Source organism: Phyllobates terribilis, unplaced genomic scaffold (genome assembly GCF_046119375.1).
Source record: "Phyllobates terribilis strain yellow unplaced genomic scaffold, ASM4611937v1 Scaffold_10__3_contigs__length_209671492, whole genome shotgun sequence".
Taxonomy (NCBI): domain Eukaryota; kingdom Metazoa; phylum Chordata; class Amphibia; order Anura; family Dendrobatidae; genus Phyllobates; species Phyllobates terribilis.
In genome coordinates, this window is record NW_027362770.1 from 73,221,746 (window position 1) to 73,246,254 (window position 24,509).

Consider the following 24,509-nt stretch of genomic DNA (forward strand, 5'->3'; position numbering starts at 1 on the left):
TTCTGTCCCTGAGTGGAAGAGGTCGGTCGGGTCACAATGAGAGGGAAAGGAGGTGGGCATCAGAGAAGCTGTAATGCCGGATAGAAAGTCACTGTTACCAACAGGAGCTGTTTGGTGGGTGCAGGTCAGGCAGAATGGAGGCAAGAACTGATAGTGTACTGGGCAAAAGGAACACCAACTGGAGGGGACTCTCTCATTCTGTATGCCACAACCGCATGTATCCGAATTGCACAGTAAAGCTGAACCTGTTGAAGTGGACTTAATGTCTCCTGTTATTTGTGCAGCTATATCTGGTCCCAAGGACGGGGAGGTAACAAGGACTTCTGAACAACAAGTGAGTACAGAATGAATCCCACATCACAACACACAAATGTCAGATTCCTGTTTAGAAGAGGGAGTTCAGGGTGAAGAGAACTCTGTTCTGGCCCACAGAACCGGCCCTGGCCCCCCTTCACTGCACCACTGCTATGAGAGGTGAGAATACATGGTTTTTGGCTTGCTGTGCTTGACTTTTGGATATGGGATGGACCCCCACTCCATCTTAAAACAACCATAACTACAGTAAACCTCTGGAATAAATACACAAAACCCATTATTTTGGCTGTGAAAATAGTCACAGCTTTTATTTAAATCACAGGATTAAATAATAATAATAATAATCTTTATTTATATAGCGCCAACATATTCCGCAGCGCTTAACAATTCACAGGTTCATGTACAACAGTCATAAGTAACATAGCTAAAGATAATACAATAATTACAGCAAAAATAATGACGACCCTGCTCCTAAGAGCTTACAATCTACAATGATGTGGGGGTGACACAAAGTACAATGGCTTATTTACAAGGATGGTCCAGCCATCTTGAGGGGATGAGGGATAGATGAAGGCTGCATGAGCTTATCACCTGCCAGTATTTGTGGTGCTTTTTGGTTGGGTGGAGACTTATGTTTGGAGAAATAAGGAATGGGCTATGAGAATATAAAAGGACTTTGATTAGGGAACGTGATAGGCCACCCTAAACAGATGTGTTTTTAGGGAGCGCCTAAAACTGTGTAAGTTGTGGTTCATCCTAATTTCTTGGGGTAGAGCATTCCAAAGAATAGGTGCAGCTTGAAGCCGGGAGTGGGAGGTACGGATTAGTGCGGATGTTAGTCGAAAGTCGCTTGCAGAGCGTAGAAAACGGGTAGGCCGATAGACAGAGATGAGGGAAGAGATGTAGGGGGGTGCCACACTGTGGAGAGCTTTGTGGGTGAGAACAAGCAAATTAAATCGGATCCTATAATTCATGGGCAGCCAGTGCAATGACTGGCACAGAGCGGAGGAGTCTGAGTAACGATTAGCCAGATAGATGACCCTGGCTGCAGCATTAAGGATGGACTGGAGGGGGGAAAGTCGAGTGAGGGGGAGGCCAATTAAGAGAGAGTTACAGTAGTCAAGGCGGGAGTGGATCAGGGCAACAGTGAGGGTTTTTGTTGTTTCCAAGGTGAGAAAGGGGCGGATTCTAGAGATGTTCTTCAGGTGCAAGCGACAAGAGCGGGCAAGAGATTGTATGTGGAGGGTGAAGGAGAGATTGGTGTCAAACACAACGCCCAAGCAACACGCCTGCTTGCTCGGCATTATTGTGGTGCCACACACTGAGAGAGAGATGTCAGATTTAGAGAGGTGAGTAGACGGCGGGAACAGAAGAAGTTCCGTTTTTGAGAGGTTGAGTTTCAGATAGAGAGCGGACATGATTTTAGAAACTGCGGCCAGACAGTCACTGGTGTTCTGTAGTACAGCGGGGGTAAGGTCAGGGGATGAGGTGTATAGTTGTGTGTCATCAGCATAAAGATGATACTGCAAACCAAATTTGCTGATTGTCTGTCCAATTGGGGCTGTGTAGAGAGAGAAGAGAAGAGGGCCAAGGACTGAACCCTGAGGAACCCCAATAGTGAGAGGAAGAGGGGAAGAAGTGGAGCCAGCGAACGATACACTGAAAGAGCGGTCAGATAGGTAGGAGGAGAACCAGGAGAGAGCAGTGTCCTTTATGCCGATTGAGTGAAGCATAGAGAGTAGGAGGTGGTGGTCAACTGTGTCAAAGGCTGCAGAGAGGTCAAGAAGAATGAGCAAAGAGTGGTCACCATTACGTTTTGCTGTCAGAAGGTCATTGGTTACTTTGAGTGCAGTTTCTGTAGAATGTAGAGGGCGGAAGCCGGACTGTGATGGGTCTAGAAGAGAGTGAGTGGAGAGGTGGCTGGTAAGGTGGGAGTAGACCAGGCGCTCCAAGAGTTTAGAGATGAAGGGAAGATTGGAGACTGGTCTGTAGTTGTTTGTGCAGGAAGGGTCAAGAGAGGGCTTTTTTAATAATGGAGTGATGATGGAGTGTTTGAAGGAGGAGGGGAAGACACCCGAAGAGAGGGAGAGGTTGAAGATTTTAGTTAGGTGAGTAGTGACGACTGAAGAAAGAGACTGGAGTAGATGTGAGGGGATGGGGTCAGTGGTGCATGTGGTGGGATGAGAAGAAGAGAGGAGCCTGGAGACTTCATCTTCTGTGACTGGGTCAAATGTGGAGAGGGATCCAGAGGGGATGTGCGGGGGGGTGGGAGTCACGGCACTTTGTGGCTGGGAGCTGATTTCCTGACGGATGGTGTCTATTTTCTCTGTGAAGTAGGAGGCCAGGTCCTCAGCACAAATGTCCGTGGTGGGGGCCTGCGCTTTAGGACTGAGGAGGGAGTGAAAGGTATCGAAGAGTTTTTTGGGGTTGTTGGATAGTGAGGAGATCAGGGTGGTGAAGTAGGTCTGTTTGGCGAGGTGAAGGGCAGAGTTATATGTTTTTAACATAAATTTGTAGTGGATAAAGTTTTCTGGTGTTCGAGTTTTCCTCCATAGCCGTTCGGCACTTCTAGAGCATCGCTGGAGAAATCGGGTTTGCGGCGTGAGCCAGGGCTGTTTTAATCTGTGTTTAGAGGTTCTGAGGGTGAGGGGAGCTAATTGGTCCAGCATGCTTCTGAGAGTGTCATTGTAGTGGTTTACAGCCAGATTAGGACAGGAAGAAGAGGAGATTGGGGACAGTGATGAGTGAAGGGAGTCTGTGAGTGTATGAGGGTTAATGGCTTGTAGATTTCTGAATGTGTGATAGGTAGGAGTGTGCTGGGGCGGGCGAGGATTTGTGAGCGTGAAGGAGAGAATGTTATGATCAGAGAGGGGAAGAGCGGAGTTATTTAGGTGGGGGATTGAACTAAGCCGGACAAAGACCAGATCAAGGGTGTTTCCATCTTTGTGTGTCTCAGAGGTTGAAAGCTGTGAGAGGCCGAGAGAAGTGGTTAAAGATAGAAGCTGGGATGCGGATGAGGAGGTGGGGCTGTTTATGGGGATGTTGAAGTCTCCCAGGATAAGGGTTGGTAAATCTGAGGACATGAAGTGTGGCAGCCAGGCAGAAAAATGGTCAAGGAACTGGGTGGGTGAGCCTGGGGGACGGTATACGACCGCTACTCTGAGGGAGAGGGGATGGAAGAGCCTGATGGTGTGTACCTCAAAAGAAGGGAATGAGAGTGATGGTACTGGCGGGATGACCTGGAAGGTGCATTGTGGGGACAGGAGTAAGCCGACTCCACCACCAAGTCTGTTTGCAGGTCTCGGGGAATGGGAAAAATGCAAGCCGCCATGAGAAATAGCAGCAGGGGAGACAGTGTCAGAGTCCTGGATCCAGGTTTCAGTGAGGGCCAGCAGATTGAGAGAGTTGGTCAGAAAGTAATTGTGCAGGAAAGGAAGCTTGTTGCATACAGACCGTGGATTCCACAGTGCGCAGTTGAAGGAGGGAGATGAAGGAGTACAGCTGATGTTAATTAGGTTAGCAGGGTTTCGATGTGAGGTGGGGGAGAGGTTGAGATTGGTGGAGGGTGGTCCGGGGTTAGGCGAGATGTCCCCTGAAATGAGTAGTAGCAGCAAAAAGAGAAAGAGCAGATAGTTTTTGGATTTGTGACATGGTTTCTTGTGCAGTACCTTTGGATGGGACAGAGTGAGATTTTTAAGGAAATTCAAAAGAGCATGGGAGCTGTACATGGGAGAGGGAAGGAGTGAGGGGCAGATATGGATGTGTGGTGCTGGAGGGGGGATGGGGCGGTGAGTGTGTATGAAAAAAGCACATAGAAATAAGGACACAGGAATAAAATACATAGATAGCAAAGAGTACAAAGTGTGGGTTACCTGACTCCTGCCCTGAATGACTGCCATTGAAATGACTGTCAGAGACACTTGTCGAATAGGACACTTTGCTGAAGAGGACACGTGCATGCACCCCACACCACATGCACCCCTTACAATGCATCTAGATTTATAGGAAGGACTATAGCATCAGGTGAGAGGGATTGTGGGAGCTGCTTGTGACTAAATTGCTAGCTGTTCAGCTCACCAGGGGAGTGGAGGCCTGATCAAAGACACAGGCCTAACACTACTATGCCTGACACAGTATAACACCTTTCACCATCAGATAAAGTCTACAATGATGGAAGGACACAGTGACTATTGAATACAATGCATCAAATGACAGAGCACAGATCCAGCAAGCAGACACATTTGTATACCATAGAATAGTTTCAACATGAGGGTTCAGCAGATGACAGAAACAGCAAGCAGAGATTGTATACCATAGAATAGTTTCAACATGAGGGTTCAGCAGATGACAGAAACAGCAAGCAGAGATTGTATACCATAGAATAGTTTCAACATGAGGGTTCAGCAGATGACAGAAACAGCAAGCAGAGATTGTATACCATAGAATAGTTTCAACATGAGGGTTCAGCAGATGACAGAAACAGCAAGCAGAGATTGTATATGACGCACCCCCTGGGCCAGTGCTGTTTGGGGGATACCCGGAGCCGGATCAGATGGGGGTTGTAGTCTCCGAGTGGCGGTGACCCGGTCCGTGCCCAGGGTGTCAAGCTCAGTGTGTGGCAGTCCTACAGATGTTGCTGGATGTTCTTTAGTGTCGACTACGCCACCCGTTGATTTGCGGTCAATACGGCCGCCGCTGCAGCAGGGTCCGCTGAGGCTGATGGTGTGTGTGCAGCTTCTGATAGTATAACCCCCAACGGGAGGGGTATAGCCTCAGGGGGTCAGATGTAGAGGATGGTGGTTGTGAGGGTGCAGGATGAATCAGCAAGAAGACTCAGAGTCGGGCTGTGCAGTTCAGGGGTTTTTACTTACGGGTGTTCTTATGGTCACTCTGGCCTGAAGCGACCACCCGAGCCGTGCTGCGTCCACCAGGTCCTGGACTCGGCTAACCCCCAGGCAGTTCTGGAGCGTGGTCCTGAGCTCCTGTCTGACTTTCCCTCTCTTCTGGCCGTTCTCACCAGGGATCCACCTATGTCCGGCTCCCTCGGGTCTCTTGGTGGGTACACCTCCTCTGGGTTCCCTGACCCTATACTTGGTCTGCCTTCCTGGTGGATTTGGTGAGGGTCGTGGCAGATCCTGCCCACGACCTCCGCTCTCTGGCTAAGGTGTGCTTTTCTCTCTGCCAGCTTGGGATCCGGTACCCTAGGTGCCAACCCTTCACCCTGTTGTTTGTATTCTGGGGTCTTGGGGTTCCTGCTTGTTTTCTCTGGGTCCTTCTGACTCCTCTCTCTCTCTTGGCCTTGGAGCTGGGCCCAGCCGGAACCACAACTCCCTGTCAGCCCTTCTGGCTGAGCTTCTCTGCTCTGCTCCTCTGACTGACTCTACAAAAGACTGACTCTACAAAAGACCCTGTCCTAAGATGGTGCCCACCTTATATACTCCCTCTATGTGTGAGCTCAGGTGACCAGCACCCAATGAGCTCCTAGCTTTACCCAGGCTGCTCCCCCTATCTGCCCCTACACTACTGGGATGTTCCACCCCCCTCCCACTCCAGCCAGGAACAGACACTGTTGTACCTGCACATTTCTCTAGTGGGAGTACCATCGGTCTGTTCCCCGGAAATGGGATGTGTGTAGTGCATGCAGCTAACTGAGCTCAGTTCCACACTCCATCCTTACCCGGGAGTGGAATATCACACCTCTGGGTTGAGGTGCAATACCCCTGTAGCAGCCGAATCCTCAGGGTGCTACATTCCCCCCTGGTAAATCACAGCACGTCCTCGGGCTGTAAGATAACAAAACATCAAAACATACATTTTTTTTTTTTTTCATAAACATCAACATATAAAACAATATATATATATCATAAAACTTTTCATATAAAACTCCTCATTAGAAACATTCTTGTTCCTCCGGCCACGGTGCAACTTGTGACCGGGTAAGGTGCGACAGTCTCTCTTGGAAGAAAACAGTTTCCTATAAAACCGGTAGGGGGCGCTTTAGGAAGCGCAACTATATACAAGGGAATTATGGCCGCTCTCAGTCCTCGGCCAGGTATTAGGGAGGATTGACCGCTCTCAGTCCTCGGTCAGTGGGAATAGGGACACACGGGTTTCAGTTCAATCTGCTGGTCCCAACGGGGACTATATTTTAACTAGAACAGTTCTTATACCCTGACGGGTAACTATGTACAGTCTCTCTCTACTGTACTTCAACGACGGCGTCCTCCTGCTCCTTCTTTAGATTCTTCAGACCCGTCCGGGTCCTCTTGCTTCTCCTCACACCGCAGCTCCTCCTCCGTCAGGCGATGCACATGGAGGGTGTAGGGTCCTTTGGCACACTTGTGCCGGGTGAAGGTGACCTCGTCCCCTACATACAGGTCACGACCTCTGTGTCCCTCCGGCAGATGGCTTTCTACGTCTCTGCGGGTGACCAAGACGTCGCCGGGGGTCTGATGGTCTCTGATAAAGCCACATCCGTGCTGCATGTTGAATTTTATCACAGTCCCGGTGGCACGGGGACCATGAGCTGCACGGGGTTTCCTCCTGGTCCGGCTCTTCTGCTCCGCGCTCCTTATCTGCATTTGCTGTTCCCGGACCCGCCTCTCTCTCCGCTCCCTCTCGAAGACCTCGAGCTGCTGCCGGCAGCACTCTGCACGCTCCGCTGCGGCCGCCCGAGTCTCCTGAGTGAACCCCATGAGGTCTTCTCCGGTGGGGTCCCACTCGAACTGGATCTCCTCCAGTGGGGGCGAGGTCCTCCTTGCGGGCTTCGGAGCCGGAATCAGGGGCTCGCACATGGGCCTTGCTCTCTGGAGTTCCAGCTGAATATACTCCTGAGGCCATACAAAGGGCTGCCCATCCGGGCACGTGTGCTGGGCGAACAGGTCTTCACCCAGGTGCGGCACTCTAGATGTTGAGGGCGCGTTGATGGTAGCTGCGCCCGGGTCGACCAGGCCTTGCGACCAGGCTTGGGGCACCCTAAAGGCAAAGGGCACCGTAAGAACGGCGGCGCCCTGGGTTACTCGGCCCTGCGACCAGGCCGGTGGCTCCGCGGAGGTAGGGGGCGCTGTTGGTATTGCGGCGCCCGGAGGTACTAGGCCTTGCGACCAGGCCGGTGGTATTTCCTGCTTGGCCACGCTCGAGGTCGAGGCGTGTGACGTCACAGGGGTCGCGGCCGCGGTTTCCGGTTGAGGCCTAGTCTGCGGCGGTGACGATGCAGCGACGGGCACGGCAGGGGGAATTTCGGGCTCTGCGACGGGGAGCTGGGGCAGGCACGCGGTTTCCCGGCTCGGGGTAGAGACGTCCCCTTTACCTGCCTCCGTCCGTTCAGCTCCCTTCTCGGCGCCGTCTCCTGCCTTCATTCCTCCTGCGCCATCCTCAGAGGCGGTCTGTCTCCTCGTCTCGGGTGGCGTGCTCCGCTGACGGGTTTCGGTCTGCTGGGCCATCTCTCGGCTCCACTCCGCCAACGTCTCCCGCTGCACCCGGGCCATCCTCCGTGCGAGGCCCTCCAGCGCGGTCTGTGCACACTCCCGGTCTCGGGGGAGCTGTGCTAGGATCTCCAGCAGGCCTTCTGGAGTGGCGACCTGCAACAGGCTCCTGACCACTGGGTCGGTGCTGCCTGACTCTCCCTCCATCTCCGGGTACGCTCTCTCTGGACTCTCCTCCAGACGTCTTGTCTCCGGGTGCGCTCTCTTCAGACTGCTCCAGGCTGCACCCATCTTCGTTCTCTTGTTCTGTCTCCGCCCACATTGAGGGTGGTCCCGGGGCAACTTCAGTTCCAGGGGCAGTTCTCTCACGCTGATGGACACTTCCAGCATCACAGTCTCTGTTGGTGGGCGCGGTTTCCGCTTTTGGCGCCATTCTTCGACCTGGCCCACGATGGGAGGTGGCCTTTTGCCACCCTCTGGCACGCCCATAATGGCGTCCGCTCCCCCAAGGCGGGAAATCTTCGGAAATGGCGGGAATCGTCTCCCAGTGGCGGGAAACTCCATGGATGGCGGGAAAAAGCTGCAAATGGCGGACAACCGGCGGGAAACGACCTGTGATGGGGTCCGTTGGCGGGGACCCTCCGGAACCGGCGGGAGACTTCTTTTTGAGGTAACGGTGAACTTTTCTTCGGGCACGCAGTACCCGGTTGTTGCGGGCACGTGATCCTGCCGACTACGCCAAAGTTGACGCACCCCCTGGGCCAGTGCTGTTTGGGGGATACCCGGAGCCGGATCAGATGGGGGTTGTAGTCTCCGAGTGGCGGTGACCCGGTCCGTGCCCAGGGTGTCAAGCTCAGTGTGTGGCAGTCCTACAGATGTTGCTGGATGTTCTTTAGTGTCGACTACGCCACCCGTTGATTTGCGGTCAATACGGCCGCCGCTGCAGCAGGGTCCGCTGAGGCTGATGGTGTGTGTGCAGCTTCTGATAGTATAACCCCCAACGGGAGGGGTATAGCCTCAGGGGGTCAGATGTAGAGGATGGTGGTTGTGAGGGTGCAGGATGAATCAGCAAGAAGACTCAGAGTCGGGCTGTGCAGTTCAGGGGTTTTTACTTACGGGTGTTCTTATGGTCACTCTGGCCTGAAGCGACCACCCGAGCCGTGCTGCGTCCACCAGGTCCTGGACTCGGCTAACCCCCAGGCAGTTCTGGAGCGTGGTCCTGAGCTCCTGTCTGACTTTCCCTCTCTTCTGGCCGTTCTCACCAGGGATCCACCTATGTCCGGCTCCCTCGGGTCTCTTGGTAGGTACACCTCCTCTGGGTTCCCTGACCCTATACTTGGTCTGCCTTCCTGGTGGATTTGGTGAGGGTCGTGGCAGATCCTGCCCACGACCTCCGGTCTCTGGCTAAGGTGTGCTTTTCTCTCTGCCAGCTTGGGATCCGGTACCCTAGGTGCCAACCCTTCACCCTGTTGTTTGTATTCTGGGGTCTTGGGGTTCCTGCTTGTTTTCTCTGGGTCCTTCTGACTCCTCTCTCTCTCTTGGCCTTGGAGCTGGGCCCAGCCGGAACCACAACTCCCTGTCAGCCTTTCTGGCTGAGCTTCTCTGCTCTGCTCCTCTGACTGACTCTACAAAAGACTGACTCTACAAAAGACCCTGTCCTAAGATGGTGCCCACCTTATATACTCCCTCTATGTGTGAGCTCAGGTGACCAGCACCCAATGAGCTCCTAGCTTTACCCAGGCTGCTCCCCCTATCTGCCCCTACACTACTGGGATGTTCCACCCCCCCCCTCCCACTCCAGCCAGGAACAGACACTGTCGTACCTGCACATTTCTCTAGTGGGAGTACCATCGGTCTGTTCCCCGGAAATGGGATGTGTGTAGTGCATGCAGCTAACTGAGCTCAGTTCCACACTCCATCCTTACCCGGGAGTGGAATATCACACCTCTGGGTTGAGGTGCAATACCCCTGTAGCAGCCGAATCCTCAGGGTGCTACATATACCTGTGTGAAGATAGAAGACATGGATGGACGTTAGTCAGTTGCCATTGAAATGACTGTCAGAGACACTTGTCGAATAGGACACTTTGCTGAAGAGGACACGTGCATGCACCCCACACCACGTGCACCCCTTACAATGCATCTAGATTTATATGATTAAAACAATCTCATTAGGAGTCAGGTGAAATGCTAGTTCATTGGGATTCACCAGTACTGTGATATCCCCAGCTGTCTGACAAACAGCACCAGGACAGACAGCCATAAAGGGGTGGCACGCACTGGCTTGACATTCAAGCAGAGCCAGTAAACTTTCAGGGCACCAATGACCCTATTATTCTCACTCCTGTGCTTATCCACCGTGCCTGCCCCTGATTGATGTTACATTTACAACATCCTTGAGGCTGGCCACCAAAGCCGAGCCTCTTCACCACCATGAGGTTTTACATCCTCTATTAGTTAAAATGAGTCCATCTTAACTTGTCTGCAACTTCCATCTGACTCCTAAACCGGAAAGCTGTGATGGATTTTAAATTCCAAGCCACATATGACACTTATAAATCACTTTGGTAAACTTACAAAGTAGATGCCCCTGCAAAGGGCAAACTTGGCAAACCTCTGACTCACAAAGAGTCATCTTACAGCACTCAGGAAAGGAAAAAAACCCTGTGGAAGAAACCTCTAGGGAAACATGGCTGAAGGATTGCCCTTCCCTTGGGCTTAGAAGGATAATGTTAATCTTAACTCTTTATAGCCATGATAAAATTGGACATGGTACAAGATATACAGTGGCTAATTAAACAAATACAATAAAGCATTCCTCAATATACAGGTTATGGTTGAATATAGTGTTGTAATACGGTTATAATAGTTCGGGAGGGCGGGTGATGTTTCCTACCAGTTCATCCGGTCAGAGAGTTACCTCCTCTAAGTAAGCCCCACCCTCCTCACAGTAAGACACCAGACAATACTGTAATCCTTCCTCTTTAATGCGCTATGATACGCTATGTTCCCTGCGCATGCGCAGTGAAGCGGATAATCACACAGCCTCACTGCACAGGCGACCGGACATATACAAGTGCGCCTGCGTCCCACAATATCAGCGCTTGCCGGGAGCAGGATCTAAATACATGGGCGGCGCCAGCAGTGAGTGAATGCTGCGCCCGCCTATAACTAAATATGACAAGCATGCCCCTATGACTGAAAACGCAGGTAGGATCTAAGTATATTAAACTTTATAAAACCATTATAGCTGCGTCAATTTTCAAGAAAACAGCTTGTTAGTGATGCACATTGCATCACTAACAACGCTATGGGGGCAGTCTAGAGGGCAGCTAGGACGTGACAGGTTCCCTGTAAACAAGAGTGATTCTGCTTTAAGTCTGTACAGCTATACAAAGAAAGCTGCAGGCGTTAAAGGTCCACCCCTCTCAAAGTCATGTTCCCCTATGCTTAGTGCTCTGGGGGTTTCTTTATAATTGCTGCATTACATGAGATGTACCCATCTCAATTCCTGACCAAATAAGAGATGTAACACCATGATGACAATGGTATGGAAATTGTTTTGAAATGTGTCTTCCTATTGAACACCTTCCTACTGCAAAGTGCTGGCTTATTAATAGCACATATAATAGTGCGCAGCCAGGGATGCAAACTAACTTTGTCTGATCATGTGACTCTATTGTTAGGAGGAGGTGATTTTTTTTGTGATTATAAAGACAATTGTTTTTGTTTAAATTAAATGCTGCAGAGAGAACTTGTCTGTTCTTTCTCTGACCTGCTATGTGTTTTATTGTAATTACATTTATATAATTGATGTCAATTGTAGAAAAGTATATTTTACTCAAAGGGGTGAGAAAATGTTTTATCCCAGCAAAGGCTTCTATACATATAACATAACAAACACAGTTGTTCCTCACCCTCTGTAGCTCCAGCGCTGGCTCACCTCCACTGCCCAGGTCTATGTTTACTGGATGCAGCTGTTCATGATTGATGTACGGTATATTATTATTAATGTTATTAATGTATGGGGCCATTAAGGGGGATGTTAATGAATGGGTTTACAAAGGGGGTATTGATATTGTATGGGGTCGCAAAGAAGATTATTAATATCCTATGGTTGCCACAAAGATGGAAACTACTACTGTATAGGGGCCATAAGGTACATGCTCCTACTGTATGGAGCCGCAAAGAGGAATGATCATTTTTATGATAGCATAAAATGTAGACATTAATACTGTATGGAGGTATAAAAGATGGACATTACTATTCTATGGCACCACAGAGTGAGGGGAAGCATTATTAATATAATTGGGATCAAAAAGGAACATTTTGACTGTATGGGGGCACAAAGGGGAATTTCATTATTGTCCGAGAGCCACAAAAGGGGCCATAAGCATTATTATTGTATGTGTGACACAGAGGTAAACATTTAGGTAAGGGCACAAAGTGGGACTTCATTACTGTAATGCACTTTATTTTTGGGGATACTGTTACTGTTATGTATGAAGAAGAAAAGAGAAAATGAGTGTGTCCAGTTGGAGATGTCACCGATGATACTGGATATATCTGTCCTATATGCATATGATGTATATGATTTAATCACCAATTTGTATGTTGGTAATATGTGGTCATGGTGAGACAGTATTTGTATTTGTCCCTTGCATAAATTATTATTGATATATTGGTCATGGCTTAGTGGATTTTGTTCAGTAACAGGATTATGACAATAATTTTTAGTTTTTAAAAACTGTATTATTTTTTAAGTATTATTTAGGAAATTATCTTATTTCTGCATTTGCTGTGAGACTTTAGTAGTATTTTTTCAGGGGGATAAACATATAGAAAAAATTCACTGATAAAAGACCTTCAAACACACAATTATAAATCCACCAAAACAAAATAATAAATTAATTGACTATGGTGGACTAGATTAGTATTAAAATGTAATGTTTAATTATTTATTAAAATATTAAACCTTATTCACTGTGTTTTTTGCAGTCTATCCACTATGCCCTAATAGGTAAGTATCAGGGTCATATCGTGAATACTAATAAAGATAAAATCTACAAATATGTGCCTTTTAATAATCATGAAACCGTCCACTAATAACTCCTTTGGGGGGGATGCTGTCACCGGTGTGTCAGATGTGACAGACAGTCGCTCTGCAGTTGGCTGCAGAAGATCTCTTCGTTTGGCATTGCAGACACCTTCTTCAATCCATCTTACTTTAGGACCCAGTCGCTACCTCCCTTCTGCTCTGATTGACACCCTGGCCTAGGTGTTTAAATACTTTCAGTTTGCTACAGGGAGACGCTGGTAATATTCACATGTTCCTTTGTGAAGGTTTAGAGCTATTGCAGTCTGCTTACTTCCTCTCTGGTGCTTGGAGGACTTTTGGTGTAATCTCTCTGAAGTCGGCTCAAGCTAAGTTGCTTCCCCCTGTGTTTGTCTCCCTTGTTGTCTTTATTTGTTAGTGGGAACTGACAAGTGCTCCCCCCCCTTCCCTATCCAGGGCCTAGCTCTAGTTAAATAGAGGGCTTAGGTTTCCTGTACGGCGATTGGTGAGGAACCAATATAGGGATGGTAGGGGAGACAGGATGATATTAGATCAGCCTAGGAGGTCTCCACTCCCCCTTCCCTTAGTGTCTGGGCTCCCTTCCCCTCATCCCTTCATGTTGCACTTTGTCTTTCCTACACTGTGCGTGACATTTGCCCACTCAAGACTCGAAACCCACCTATATACAGCTATGTCAGAAATGCTTATAGAGGATTTTATATAGAGCCTCATATAGATATAAAGTGCATTGTTCTAATCTGACTTTATTTATTGCATTTTGCCCTATTATTTAGGTTAGATTGTTCATTAACAACAAAGTATCTAATACACTGGGACTTGATAGATCCACATCAGGATATATCCTCTCTATTTGGACACTCTAGTATAAGTTTGCAAATGAGTCTAAACTCTCCAATATAAAAAAACTGACTGTCTGGTACAAAACAGAAAACTGGTGTGTACAATTGCTTACTAAGAGTAGCCATCTCCATATATAACTAACAAATAAAGTAGCACTCTGTGGCGCTAAGTATGCAAATATGAAATATAAGAAATTTGAATAGTATTACTGCTCTAGAGAATAGAAATAGTTGAGAAATCTTAGCGCATAAATTGGCCAATTCATGTGTACTATGTAACCATGGTAAGGCGTTTCTCGTTACCTGGAACCTACCTAATGTGAATCCTCTCTTAGAGACTAAAGTATACATAGGCCTTCTGACTGAGCACTCCGCCTCTAGGCCACTAGCGGTTTTAATTACATAAGGATCTTACCTTCCCACACTCATGCAGACTTTAGTCTCCAGAAGCAGTTTCCATTAATATTTTAATGCAAAATATGCATTGAGGAAGTTTTAATTAAACCAGTACATTATATACCAGTCTAAAGGGGTTGTCTCGTATTTTTCAAATGGGTAGAATTGTAAAGTGCTCTTAAAAAGAAGAATCTTTACAATTTATCCCTTATTACAAATCCTCTTAATTCTCAAGAACGGAGGGATTATTAATTATTTTGTTTACTGCTCATTGCTAGGGTTAACTGGCCACTTTTGCAGTCTACACACACAACCTTACACAGTATCATGGCCCTCCATACAATATAATGGCCCTTCATACAGTATAATACACCCACACAGCCCCTCCTACAGTATAATGGCTCCCATACACCTCCACTCAGTATGATTGCACTATATACTGTATGGAAGGCCCTCTAAATCGTTTAGTGTCCCCCACATAACACTCCAAACAGTATAATGACTTCCACATGACCCTCCAAACAGCATAATGACCCCCTACATAGCCCCCCAAACAGTATGAGCACTCTAATGAGTACAATATACTCATTGATTTAAAAAAATAAAAAATACCCAACTAACCCATTCCCTGGCTGCTTTGGTCTCTGCAGCGTATCTGTAGTGACATCATTGCGCCCACTATGCTGAGCCATCAGAAGTTGGATTCCATAGTTGTTTGTGCTTTATTTTTTACTGTATTACACACACCACTCGCTGTTAAGATCCTTTTCTCTATTATATCCCTTTACACCAGGCTTTTTCTATCTCTGTATCTTATGTACATTCCAGTATTCTGACAGCCTTATCATGTGTGTTGTCTGGTTTTTCTACCACACACATTCTTTGCAATACTCTGTAGATATACTGTACTTATGATTGTGATATTTATTTGCACTTTATTCATATCCTCATTGCCTTGAAATTGTTAGTATTTGACTCACTACTCCTTGATTTCATTATTGCATGGGTATGGCGGCATAAACATAAGTGATACCTACTATTTATAACTCAGGGAGGGCTGGTCTGCATTTGTATTTTTTTGACTGGTTATATGATCCATAATGTGGATATTTAATTGACTTTGTTCTGTACTGAGCTCTTGTTTGGGACATCAATATTGCTGAATTACCTAGCATAATTACATGGATCCATACCGTCTTATATTTATTAACATGCATATTTGTGGCTTTGTATATATGTTTTATTATTTAAGTGCCTAGCTTTTCATATACAGTGCTGGCCAAAAGTATTGGCACCCCTGCAATTCTGTCAGATAATACTCAGTTTCTTCCTAAAAATGATTGCCATCACAAATTCTTTGGTATTATTATCTTCATTTAATTTGCTTGCAAGGAAAAAACACAAAATAGAATGAAGCAAAAATCAAATCATTGATCATTTCACACAAAACTCCAAAAAAGGGCCGGACAAAAGTATTGGCACCCTCAGCCTAATACTTGGTTGCATAACCTTTAGCCAAAATAACTGCGAACACCCGCTTCCGGTAACCATCAATGAGTTTCTTACAATACTCTGCTGGAATTGTAGACCATTCTTCTTTGGCAAACTGCTCCAGGTCCCTGATATTTGAAGGGTGCCTTCTCCAAACTGCCATTTTGAGATCTCTCCACAGGTGTTCTATGGGATTTAGGTCTGGACTCATTGCTGGCCACCTTAGAAGTCTCCAGTGCTTTCTCTAAAACCATTTTATAGTGCTTTTGGAAGTGTGTTTTGGGTCATTGTCCTGCTGGAAGACCCATGACCTCTGAGGGAGACCTAGCTTTCTCACACTGGGCCCTACATTATGCTGCAAAATTTGTTGGTAGTCTTCAGACTTCATAATGTCATGCACACGGTCAAGCAGTCCAGTGCCAGAGGCAGCAAAGCAACCCCAAAACATCAGGGAACCTCCGCCATGTTTGACTGTAGGGACCGTGTTCTTTTCTTTGAATGCCTCTTTTTTTTTCCTGTACACTCTATGTTGATGCTTTTTCCCAAAAAGCTCTACTTTTGTCTCATCTGACCAGAGAACATTCTTCCAAAACGTTTTAGGCTTTCTCAGGTAAGTTTTGGCAAACTCCAGCCTGGCTTTTTTATGTCTCGGGGTAAGAAGTGGGGTCTTCCTGGGTATCCTACCATACAGTCCCTTTTCATTCAGACGTCGACAGATAGTACGGGTTGACACTATTGTACCCTCGGACTGCAGGGCAGCTTGAACTTGTTTGGATGTTAGTCAAGGTTCTTTATCCACCATCCACACAATCTTGCGTTGAAATCTCTCGTCAATTTTTCTTTTCCGTCCACATCTAGGGAGGTTAGCCACAGTGCCATGGGCTTTAAACTTCTTGATGACACTGCGCACGGAAGACACAGGAACATTCAGGTCTTTGGAGATGGACTTGTAGCCTTGAGATTGCTCATGCTTCCTCACAATTTGGTTTCTCAAGTCCTCAGACAGTTCTTTGGTCTTCTTTCTTTTCTCCATGCTCAATGTGGTACACACAAGGACACAGGACAGAGGTTGAGTCAACTTTAATCCATGTTAACTGGCTGCAAGTGTGATTTAGTTATTGCCAACACCTGTTAGGTGCCACAGGTAAGTTACAGGTGCTGTTAATTACATGAATTAGAGAAGCATCACATGATTTTTCAAAGGGTGCCAATACTTTTGTCCACCCCCTTTTTTTAGGTTTGGTGTGGAATTATATCCAATTTGGCTTTAGGACAATTCTTTTTATGTTTATTTCATTGAAGACAAATTAAATGAAGAGAATAATACCAAAGAATTTGTGATTGCAATCATTTTCAGGAAGAAACTGAGTATTATCTGACAGAATTGCAGAGGTGCCAATACTTTTGCCCAGCACTGTATGTACTATTTGGTCTATTATATCTGATACTCATGGTGAGACTATGGTTGTAATTGTTTTGAATTTTGGAGCATTACTGTGTGAATAAAATATATTTTTTGCATTTATAGGCGTGCACTTATTTCTGTATCGTTTTCTCTCTTTTAGTTACAGACACCAGAAGTCAGAGGCACAGGGAGATTGATGGAATGGGAAGCTGATGGCTCCATGATGCAGATACAGGCATGATGCTCGGTGGGGTGGAGGCATGCCTCCCCTGATTCACAGGCCCTATGGCTGCCTCCTGACCTGCCACTATTAGTGGTACACCAGTATCTCTAGCTACTGATTACATGGTCTTGCAGCTATCAGCAGTTAACAGTTCTGCTTTTAGAACAAAAAATCACCATAGTTGTAGTCTTAATGAGTCACATGAAAATGAACACCGAAAGTAACATAGTAGGTCTAACAAGTTCCTCCTTTGTGAACTTCTACTTTTACTTTCATTTCCCAGCCTGAGAATGAGGTGGTAAAAAACACTCCCAGTGATTCTTATGCTCAGCTACAGATTAGTACAAGGATTAAAGGTAAGAGTCTTTAGATTATGCCAGCCTCACCAGTCAATATGTAGGTTACTCCAGTCAATATGTAGGTTACTCAACAAAAAATGTGAACAAAGCTTTAGCAGTATTATTGGCTTGCATAGTATTGATGGACTATATATGTGCATGGCATGGAGTGTTTAATAAGCACAGTACTATTTATGTGTATTTCGGGGCTCTTTATTTGTACTATGTTGTATATAGTAGAACATTACTATTTTTATGTCTGATACTGGCAACGCTCAGTATAGAGTGAATATGATTGTTATGGTTAACATGGTATTGTGAGCAGTATAGCAGGACTATTATGTGTATAGCATGGTAGAAATTTTTTTGTATTGTGTGCCTGCATTAATTCTGTATGGTGACATTTTTAAATTCTTTTTTTTTCATGAAAAGGCAGCTGAATGTTTCTAGCACTACATATATGTTGTTTTACCTGTGTACATACATGTAAGTTATATGCAATTGTTAAAAAGTAAACAATGGTGTCCAAAAAAGAGAGGGGGTCTTAAAGCCAAGTTTAAACTGGTCCACTTATTATAGTACTCAGATTTTCTAATTTTGCCTAGTTTTGACAATAGCTGTATTTGTTGCATAAAAGGCTGGGGAAACCCATACCCTGGTAATTCAATTGAAGGGATTTTGCTTCCTCACCATTGGTCACTACGAGGAGGACTTAAAAAAGAGGAAAGAAGGACTCTGCACAATGTGACAAATAAAAATTTGGGTGTTAAAAACTAATAATATGGATGACCATGAACAGGGCTGCCACCAGGAATTTCAGGGCCCCATACTGGCAAAATTTTCAGGCCCCCTTGAGGCTCCACTCAGGCTTCACCCCAGCTCTGGCTCCACCCCAGCCCCTCCTCCATCTCTCAAACCTTCCACAGTCCCACTGCCCACTCTTGAAAAAACTCAACTTTCTGCACCACATCCTCACCAATCACACATTTAGGCTGTGTGCCCACGATGCGCTTTTTAAGCATTTCCGCAGCGGCAAAAACGCTGCAAAAACGCTTAAAAAACGCATGGTAGAAGGCCTGCCATGTTCCCCAATGATAATCCGCATGTGCTGTGCACATGCTGTGGAAATTTCCGCTGCGGATTATCATTGCGGAAAAAAAAGCAGCACTACCAATTATTTTGCGAAAACGCTGCGTTTTCGCCGCCATTGACTTGTATTGGAACGCATGGATTCTGCATCACTGTATATGTAGATGCGCATTCCATGCGTTCCAATGTGTGGATTGTACCCGGGTGTGGAGGACAGGAGACTCTCCTCCGGACCCAGGTAACACAGAACCAGTAAAAAAAGAATAAAATAAAAAATAAATGTTATATTTACCTTCTGACGGCCCGCGGTGCGCTTGTCTTCACTTGCCGGCAGATCGCGGTTGGCTGAAGGACCTGCGCTGACGTCATAGTCATGTGACGGGTCACGCGATGCTGACGTCGGCGGGTCCTTCAGTGTACCGCGATCTGCCGGCAGCCAGGACGGAGCGAAGCAAGACTGCAGGGGCCATCGGAAGGTAAGTATAGATTTATTTTTTTATTTTTTACCATTCTTTCGGTCACACTATATAAATCCATGCCGTTTGCATGGATTTATATAGTGTGACCAAGTTGACAAGCACTTTCCAAGTGATGCTAAAATCGCTTGGAAAGCGCTTGTCAACCAGCATGCGGAAATGCAAGTGAAGAACGCTTCACATCCGCATGTCACTGGCAGGAAAAACGCATGTACAATCCGCATGTACAATCCGCATGTACAATCCGCATGCATTTTTTCTGCCATGGGAGATGCAGAAACGCTCAGGAAAAATCCGGAGCATTTCTGCATCGTGGGCACATAGCCTAACAGTTCCCATCAAACACCATATCACATACATAGCCAGCAGCTTTTGTTTTTGGCCAAAAGATTTTTTAAGCCGCCACCAGGACAAGGTGAATGTGCATCCGAGGACACACGTTCAGTAACTGAAATGGCAGAACCCTTATGCTGGGGCCCGGTGAGCAGAAGAACGGGGGCCCGACCGAGCCCCTCTGCTCACCGGGCCCCATATGCCAGTATGGGCAGTAATGCCCTGATGGCGGCCCTGACCATGAGGTTTCAAACCATTGCTTATTGTGCCAAAAACTTAATGGGGTTTTCCAGTTTTGAGTATGAATATTTCAATATTTCAGTTTTGTGGTAAACCACACGTGATGAAGAAACCTAAGTCGTCATGAAAGTTTGCTATTTGCCATCTTATCAATTAGGCTACAGCCCCACTATCAGTATTTGGTCAGTGTTTGGTCAGAATATTTCTCAGTATTTGTAAGCCAAAACCAGATGAGGAACAGTTAGAGGAAAAGTATAATACAAACACGTCACCACTTCTGTATTTTTGACCCACTCCTGGTTTTGGCTTACAAATTCTGAGACAAAATACTGACCAAATATTGATAGTGGGACCATAGCCTTAGTCAGTAAATAGTAACAACACTTTTAACAACATTGAATTCAACTCTGAGATGTTTTGCATTGAAATGTGATAGATAACACCCCATTATTATATCTTCTCAAATAATAAACAGCATGAATAGATGTGTGGCGATTTCACAAGAGGAAGTGTTTTTTTTCTCCTATTGCAGAATATGCACATGAATGTCTGCAGATTTTTAGAGCCAAAGGAGGCTGTTGTGATATTCATGTACTGTATATGGAAGCCGATCAAATACATCTTATCTATACAGTGCTTGTCTGCATAGATTTTGCAGATGTGTCCCCCGGGGACACCAGTACAGCTGTTTTACAAATAAAGTTTTTAGTCAGGAAAATTCTTCAAACTATGTTCTTCATTAAATTAAAGTTTGTCAATTTGAGGTTGGCTGAGATGTTTCACATTGTCATTTTATTTGTGTGTAGTACGGTATTTATATTATAGATTCATATGTCACTCTCTATAAATTGATAAAGTTTGAAAGAAGGATGTGTAGCACCCTGAGGACTCGGCTGCTACAGGGGTATTGCACCTCACTCCAGAGGTGTGGTATTCCACTCCCGGGTAAGGATGGAGTGTGGGACTGAGCTCAGTAGGCTGCATGCACTACATACATCCCATTTCCGGGGGACAGAACTACGGTACTCCCACCAGTTAAATGTGCAGGTACGACAGCCTCTGTCCCTGGCTGGAGTGGGAGGGGGGGGTGGAACATCCCAGTAGTGTAGGGGCAGATAGGGGGAGTACTCTGGGTAAAGCTAGGAGCCCATTGGGTGCTGGTCACCTGGGCTCACACATAGAGGGAGTATATAAGGTGGGCACCATCTAGAGACAGGGTCTTTTTAGTCAAGTTCAGCCTGAGGAGAAGCAGAGCAGAGGAGCTCAGCCAGGAGGGCTGACTGGGAGCTGTGGCTCCGGCTGGGCCCAGCTCCAGGGCCAAGCATGAAGAAAGAGGAGGAAGAAGGACCCAGAGAGGCAGAGCCAGAGGGAACCCTAAGATCCCAGAATCAGACCAAAAAGGGTGAAGGGTTGGCAGAAAAGGGCACCGGATCCCAAGCTGGCGGAGGCAAAAGTAACCCTTAGCCAGGAACCGGAGGTCGTGGGCAAGCTTTGCCACGACCCTCACCACATCCACCAGGAAGGTACACCAAGAGTAGGGTCAGGAAAGCCAGAGAAGGTTTTGCCATCAGAAGGCCCAAGGGAACCGGACAAAGGTGGATCCCTGGTGGGGACGGCCAGCAGAAAGAGAGAGAGAGAGAGGGGAGCTCAGGACCACGCTCCGGAACTGCCTGGGGGTTAGCCGAGCCCCGCACCTGGTGGACGCAGCACAGCTCGGGTGGTCACTCAAGGCCAGAGTGACTAAAGCAACATCAGTGAGTAAAAACCCTGAAACTGCATCCCACGTCTCTGTGCCTCCTTACCGCACCATCACAACCTCCATCATCTACTCCTGCTGCCCTGAGGCCATACCCCTCCCGTTGGGGGTTATACCATCCCTGCTGCACCCATACCACCGGCCTCAGCGGACTGTTTTGCAGCGGCGGCCTTGTGACCGCAAATCAACGGGTGGCGTAGTCGACACACATTCTAACATCTACTGCTAATAGACTCGCCGCTTAGTTTGACTCCCTGGGCACGGACCGGGTCACCGCCACGAGACTACTACCCCCATCTGATCCGGCTCCGGGTAAGCCCCCGTGCGCGCGATGCCACACGACACAGAAGGCCCAGGGGTGCGTCAACATTGGCGTAGTCGGCAGGATCACGTGCCCGCAACCACCGGGTACTGCGTGCCTGAAGAAAAGTTTATCTGTACCGTAAAAAGAAGTCTCCCGCCAATTCCGGAGGGTCCCCGCCATCGGACGTCGTCCGGAGTCGTTTCCCGCCGGTTGCCCGCCATCTGCAGTCTTTTCCCGCCATCCACAGAGTTTCCCGCCATTGGGAAGCGGTTCCCGCCATCTGAGACGATTTCCCGCCCTGGCAGAGCGGACGCCATTATGGGCGTGCCAGAGGGTGGCAAGAGGCCACCTCCCATCGTGGGCCAGGACCAAGAATGGCGCCAAAAACGAAGACCGCCCCCACCAGCAGAGACTGCAATGATTGAGATGTCCGTCAGCGTGGGGGGTCTGCCCCTGGAACTGACAATCACCAAGTTGCCCCAGGACCGCCCTCAAAGTAGGCGGATCAAGAACAAAAGAGAGAGGATGGGTGCAGCCTGGAGGAGTCTGGAGAAGCCGTACCCGGAGATGGAGGGAGAGTCAGGCAGCACCGACCCTGTGGTCAGGAGCCTGTTGCAAGCTACTACCCCACAAGACCTGGTGGAGATCCTGGCACAGCTCCCCCGAGACCGGGAGCGTGCACAGACCGCGCTGGCGGGCCTCGCACGGAGGATGGCCCAGGTGCAGCAAGAAATGCTGACTGCGTGGAGCAGGGAGATGGCCCAGCAGGCTGGAACCCGCCCGCGGAGCACGCCACCCGAGACGAGGTGACTGACCGCCTCTGAGGATGGTGCGGGAGGAATGAAGGCCGGAGACGACGCCGTGGAAGGAGCTGAAGAGACGGAGGCAGGTAAAGGGGACATCACTACCCCAAGCCTAGAAACCGCGAGCCTGCCCCAGCTCCCCGTCGCAGAGCCCGAAATTTCCCCTACCATGCCCGTCGCTGCACCGCCACCGCTCCAGACTAGGCCTCAAGCAGGAGCCGCGACCACGCCCCCTGTGACGTCACGCGCCTCAACTACGAGCGCGACCAAGCAGGAGACGCCACCGGCCTGGTCGCAGGGCCGAGTACCCCCGGGCGCCGCCGTCCCCGCTGTGCCCTTTACCTTCAGGGTGCCCCCAGCCTGGTCGCAAGGCCTGGTGAACCCGGGCGCCGCTGCCACCACCGCGCCCTCAACCCACAAAGTCCTACCCCTGGGTGAAGACTTGTTCGCCCAACATACTTGCCCGGATGGGCAGCCCTTTGAGTGGCCACCGGAGTACTACCATCCCCGACTCCGGAAGGAAAGGCCCCTGGATGAGCCCCTGATTCCGGCTCCGGCGCCTGTCAAGATCGTCCCGCTCCCGCTGGAGGAGGCCCAATTTGAATGGGACCCCACCGGGGAAAACCTCATCGGCTTCACCCAAGAGACCCGGGCGGCCGCAGCCCAGCGAGCAGAGTGCTGCCGGCAACAGCTGGAGGTCTTCGACCGGGAGCGGCGAGAGAGGCGGGTCCGCGAGGAGCGGCTGCAAGTGCAGAGTGCAGAACAGAAGAGCCGGACCCGACGGAACCCCCGTGCAGCCCACGGTCCCCGTGCCACCGGGACTGTAATCAAATTCCAACTGCAGCACAGATGGGGCTTCATCCGGGATCACCGCACCCCCGGCGACGTCTTCGTGACCCGCAGAGATGTCGAGTCCCACCTGCCGGAGGGACACAGAGGACGAGATCTGTACCTGGGTGATGAGGTCACTTTCACCCGGCATCAATGTGCCAAAGGTCCATATGCTCTCCATGTACACCGACTGACCGAGAGAGAACTACAGTGCGAGGAGGAACAAGAGAACCCGGACGGGTTTGAAGGTCACCCGCGAGAAGGAGCAGGAGGATGCCGTTACTGAAGTACGGTAAAGTGAAACTGTACATAGTTACCCGTAAGGGTACAAGAACTGTTACAAGTACTTCTGCTAAGTAAAGTATAGTCCCCGTTGGGACCAGCAAACTGTTACCCGTGTGTCCCTATCCCTTAACAGGCTGAGGACTGTGAGCAGCCATCCCTTTATCCCCACTGGCCGAGGACTGAGAGCGGCCATACCCTTGTATATAGTTGCGCTTCTTAAAGCGCCCCCTACTGGTTTTATAGAAGAACTGTTTTTCTTCAAGTGACTGTTGCACTTTTACCTGGTCACAAGTGCACAGTGGCCAGAAGAACAAGAACATTTTATAAGAAGAGTTTTATATCAAAAAGTCTTATAATATAAGTAGTTACCCGTAATGTTATGTTGCTGATAATGTTTATAATGTTTTATATATTCGTGTATGTTTTGAAAAAATTTTGTATGTTTGCATGTTTTGCTCTTTTACAGCCCGAGGACGTGCTGTGATTTACCAGGGGGGAATGTAGCACCCTGAGGACTCGGCTGCTACAGGGGTATTGCACCTCACTCCAGAGGTGTGGTATTCCACTCCCGGGTAAGGATGGAGTGTGGGACTGAGCTCAGTAGGCTGCATGCACTACATACATCCCATTTCCGGGGGACAGAACTACGGTACTCCCACCAGTTAAATGTGCAGGTACGACAGCGTCTGTCCCTGGCTGGAGTGGGAGGGGGGGGTGGAACATCCCAGTAGTGTAGGGGCAGATAGGGGGAGTACTCTGGGTAAAGCTAGGAGCCCATTGGGTGCTGGTCACCTGGGCTCACACATAGAGGGAGTATATAAGGTGGGCACCATCTAGAGACAGGGTCTTTTTAGTCAAGTTCAGCCTGAGGAGAAGCAGAGCAGA

At 48.3% G+C, this 24,509-nt stretch overlaps 1 protein-coding gene across 1 annotated transcript in view; it reads left to right on the forward strand.

Annotated features, from left to right (window-relative positions):
• Positions 1 to 17,212: 17,212 nt before the first annotated feature.
• The window catches only part of STING1 (stimulator of interferon response cGAMP interactor 1), a 104,953-nt gene continuing 97,656 nt past the window's right edge, over positions 17,213 to 24,509 (forward strand). The window contains exon 1 of the mRNA XM_073649597.1: positions 17,213 to 17,525. Within this exon, the coding sequence (XP_073505698.1) occupies positions 17,493 to 17,525 (33 nt within the window). The 5' untranslated portion in view covers positions 17,213 to 17,492. The remainder of the gene's footprint in view (positions 17,526 to 24,509) is intronic.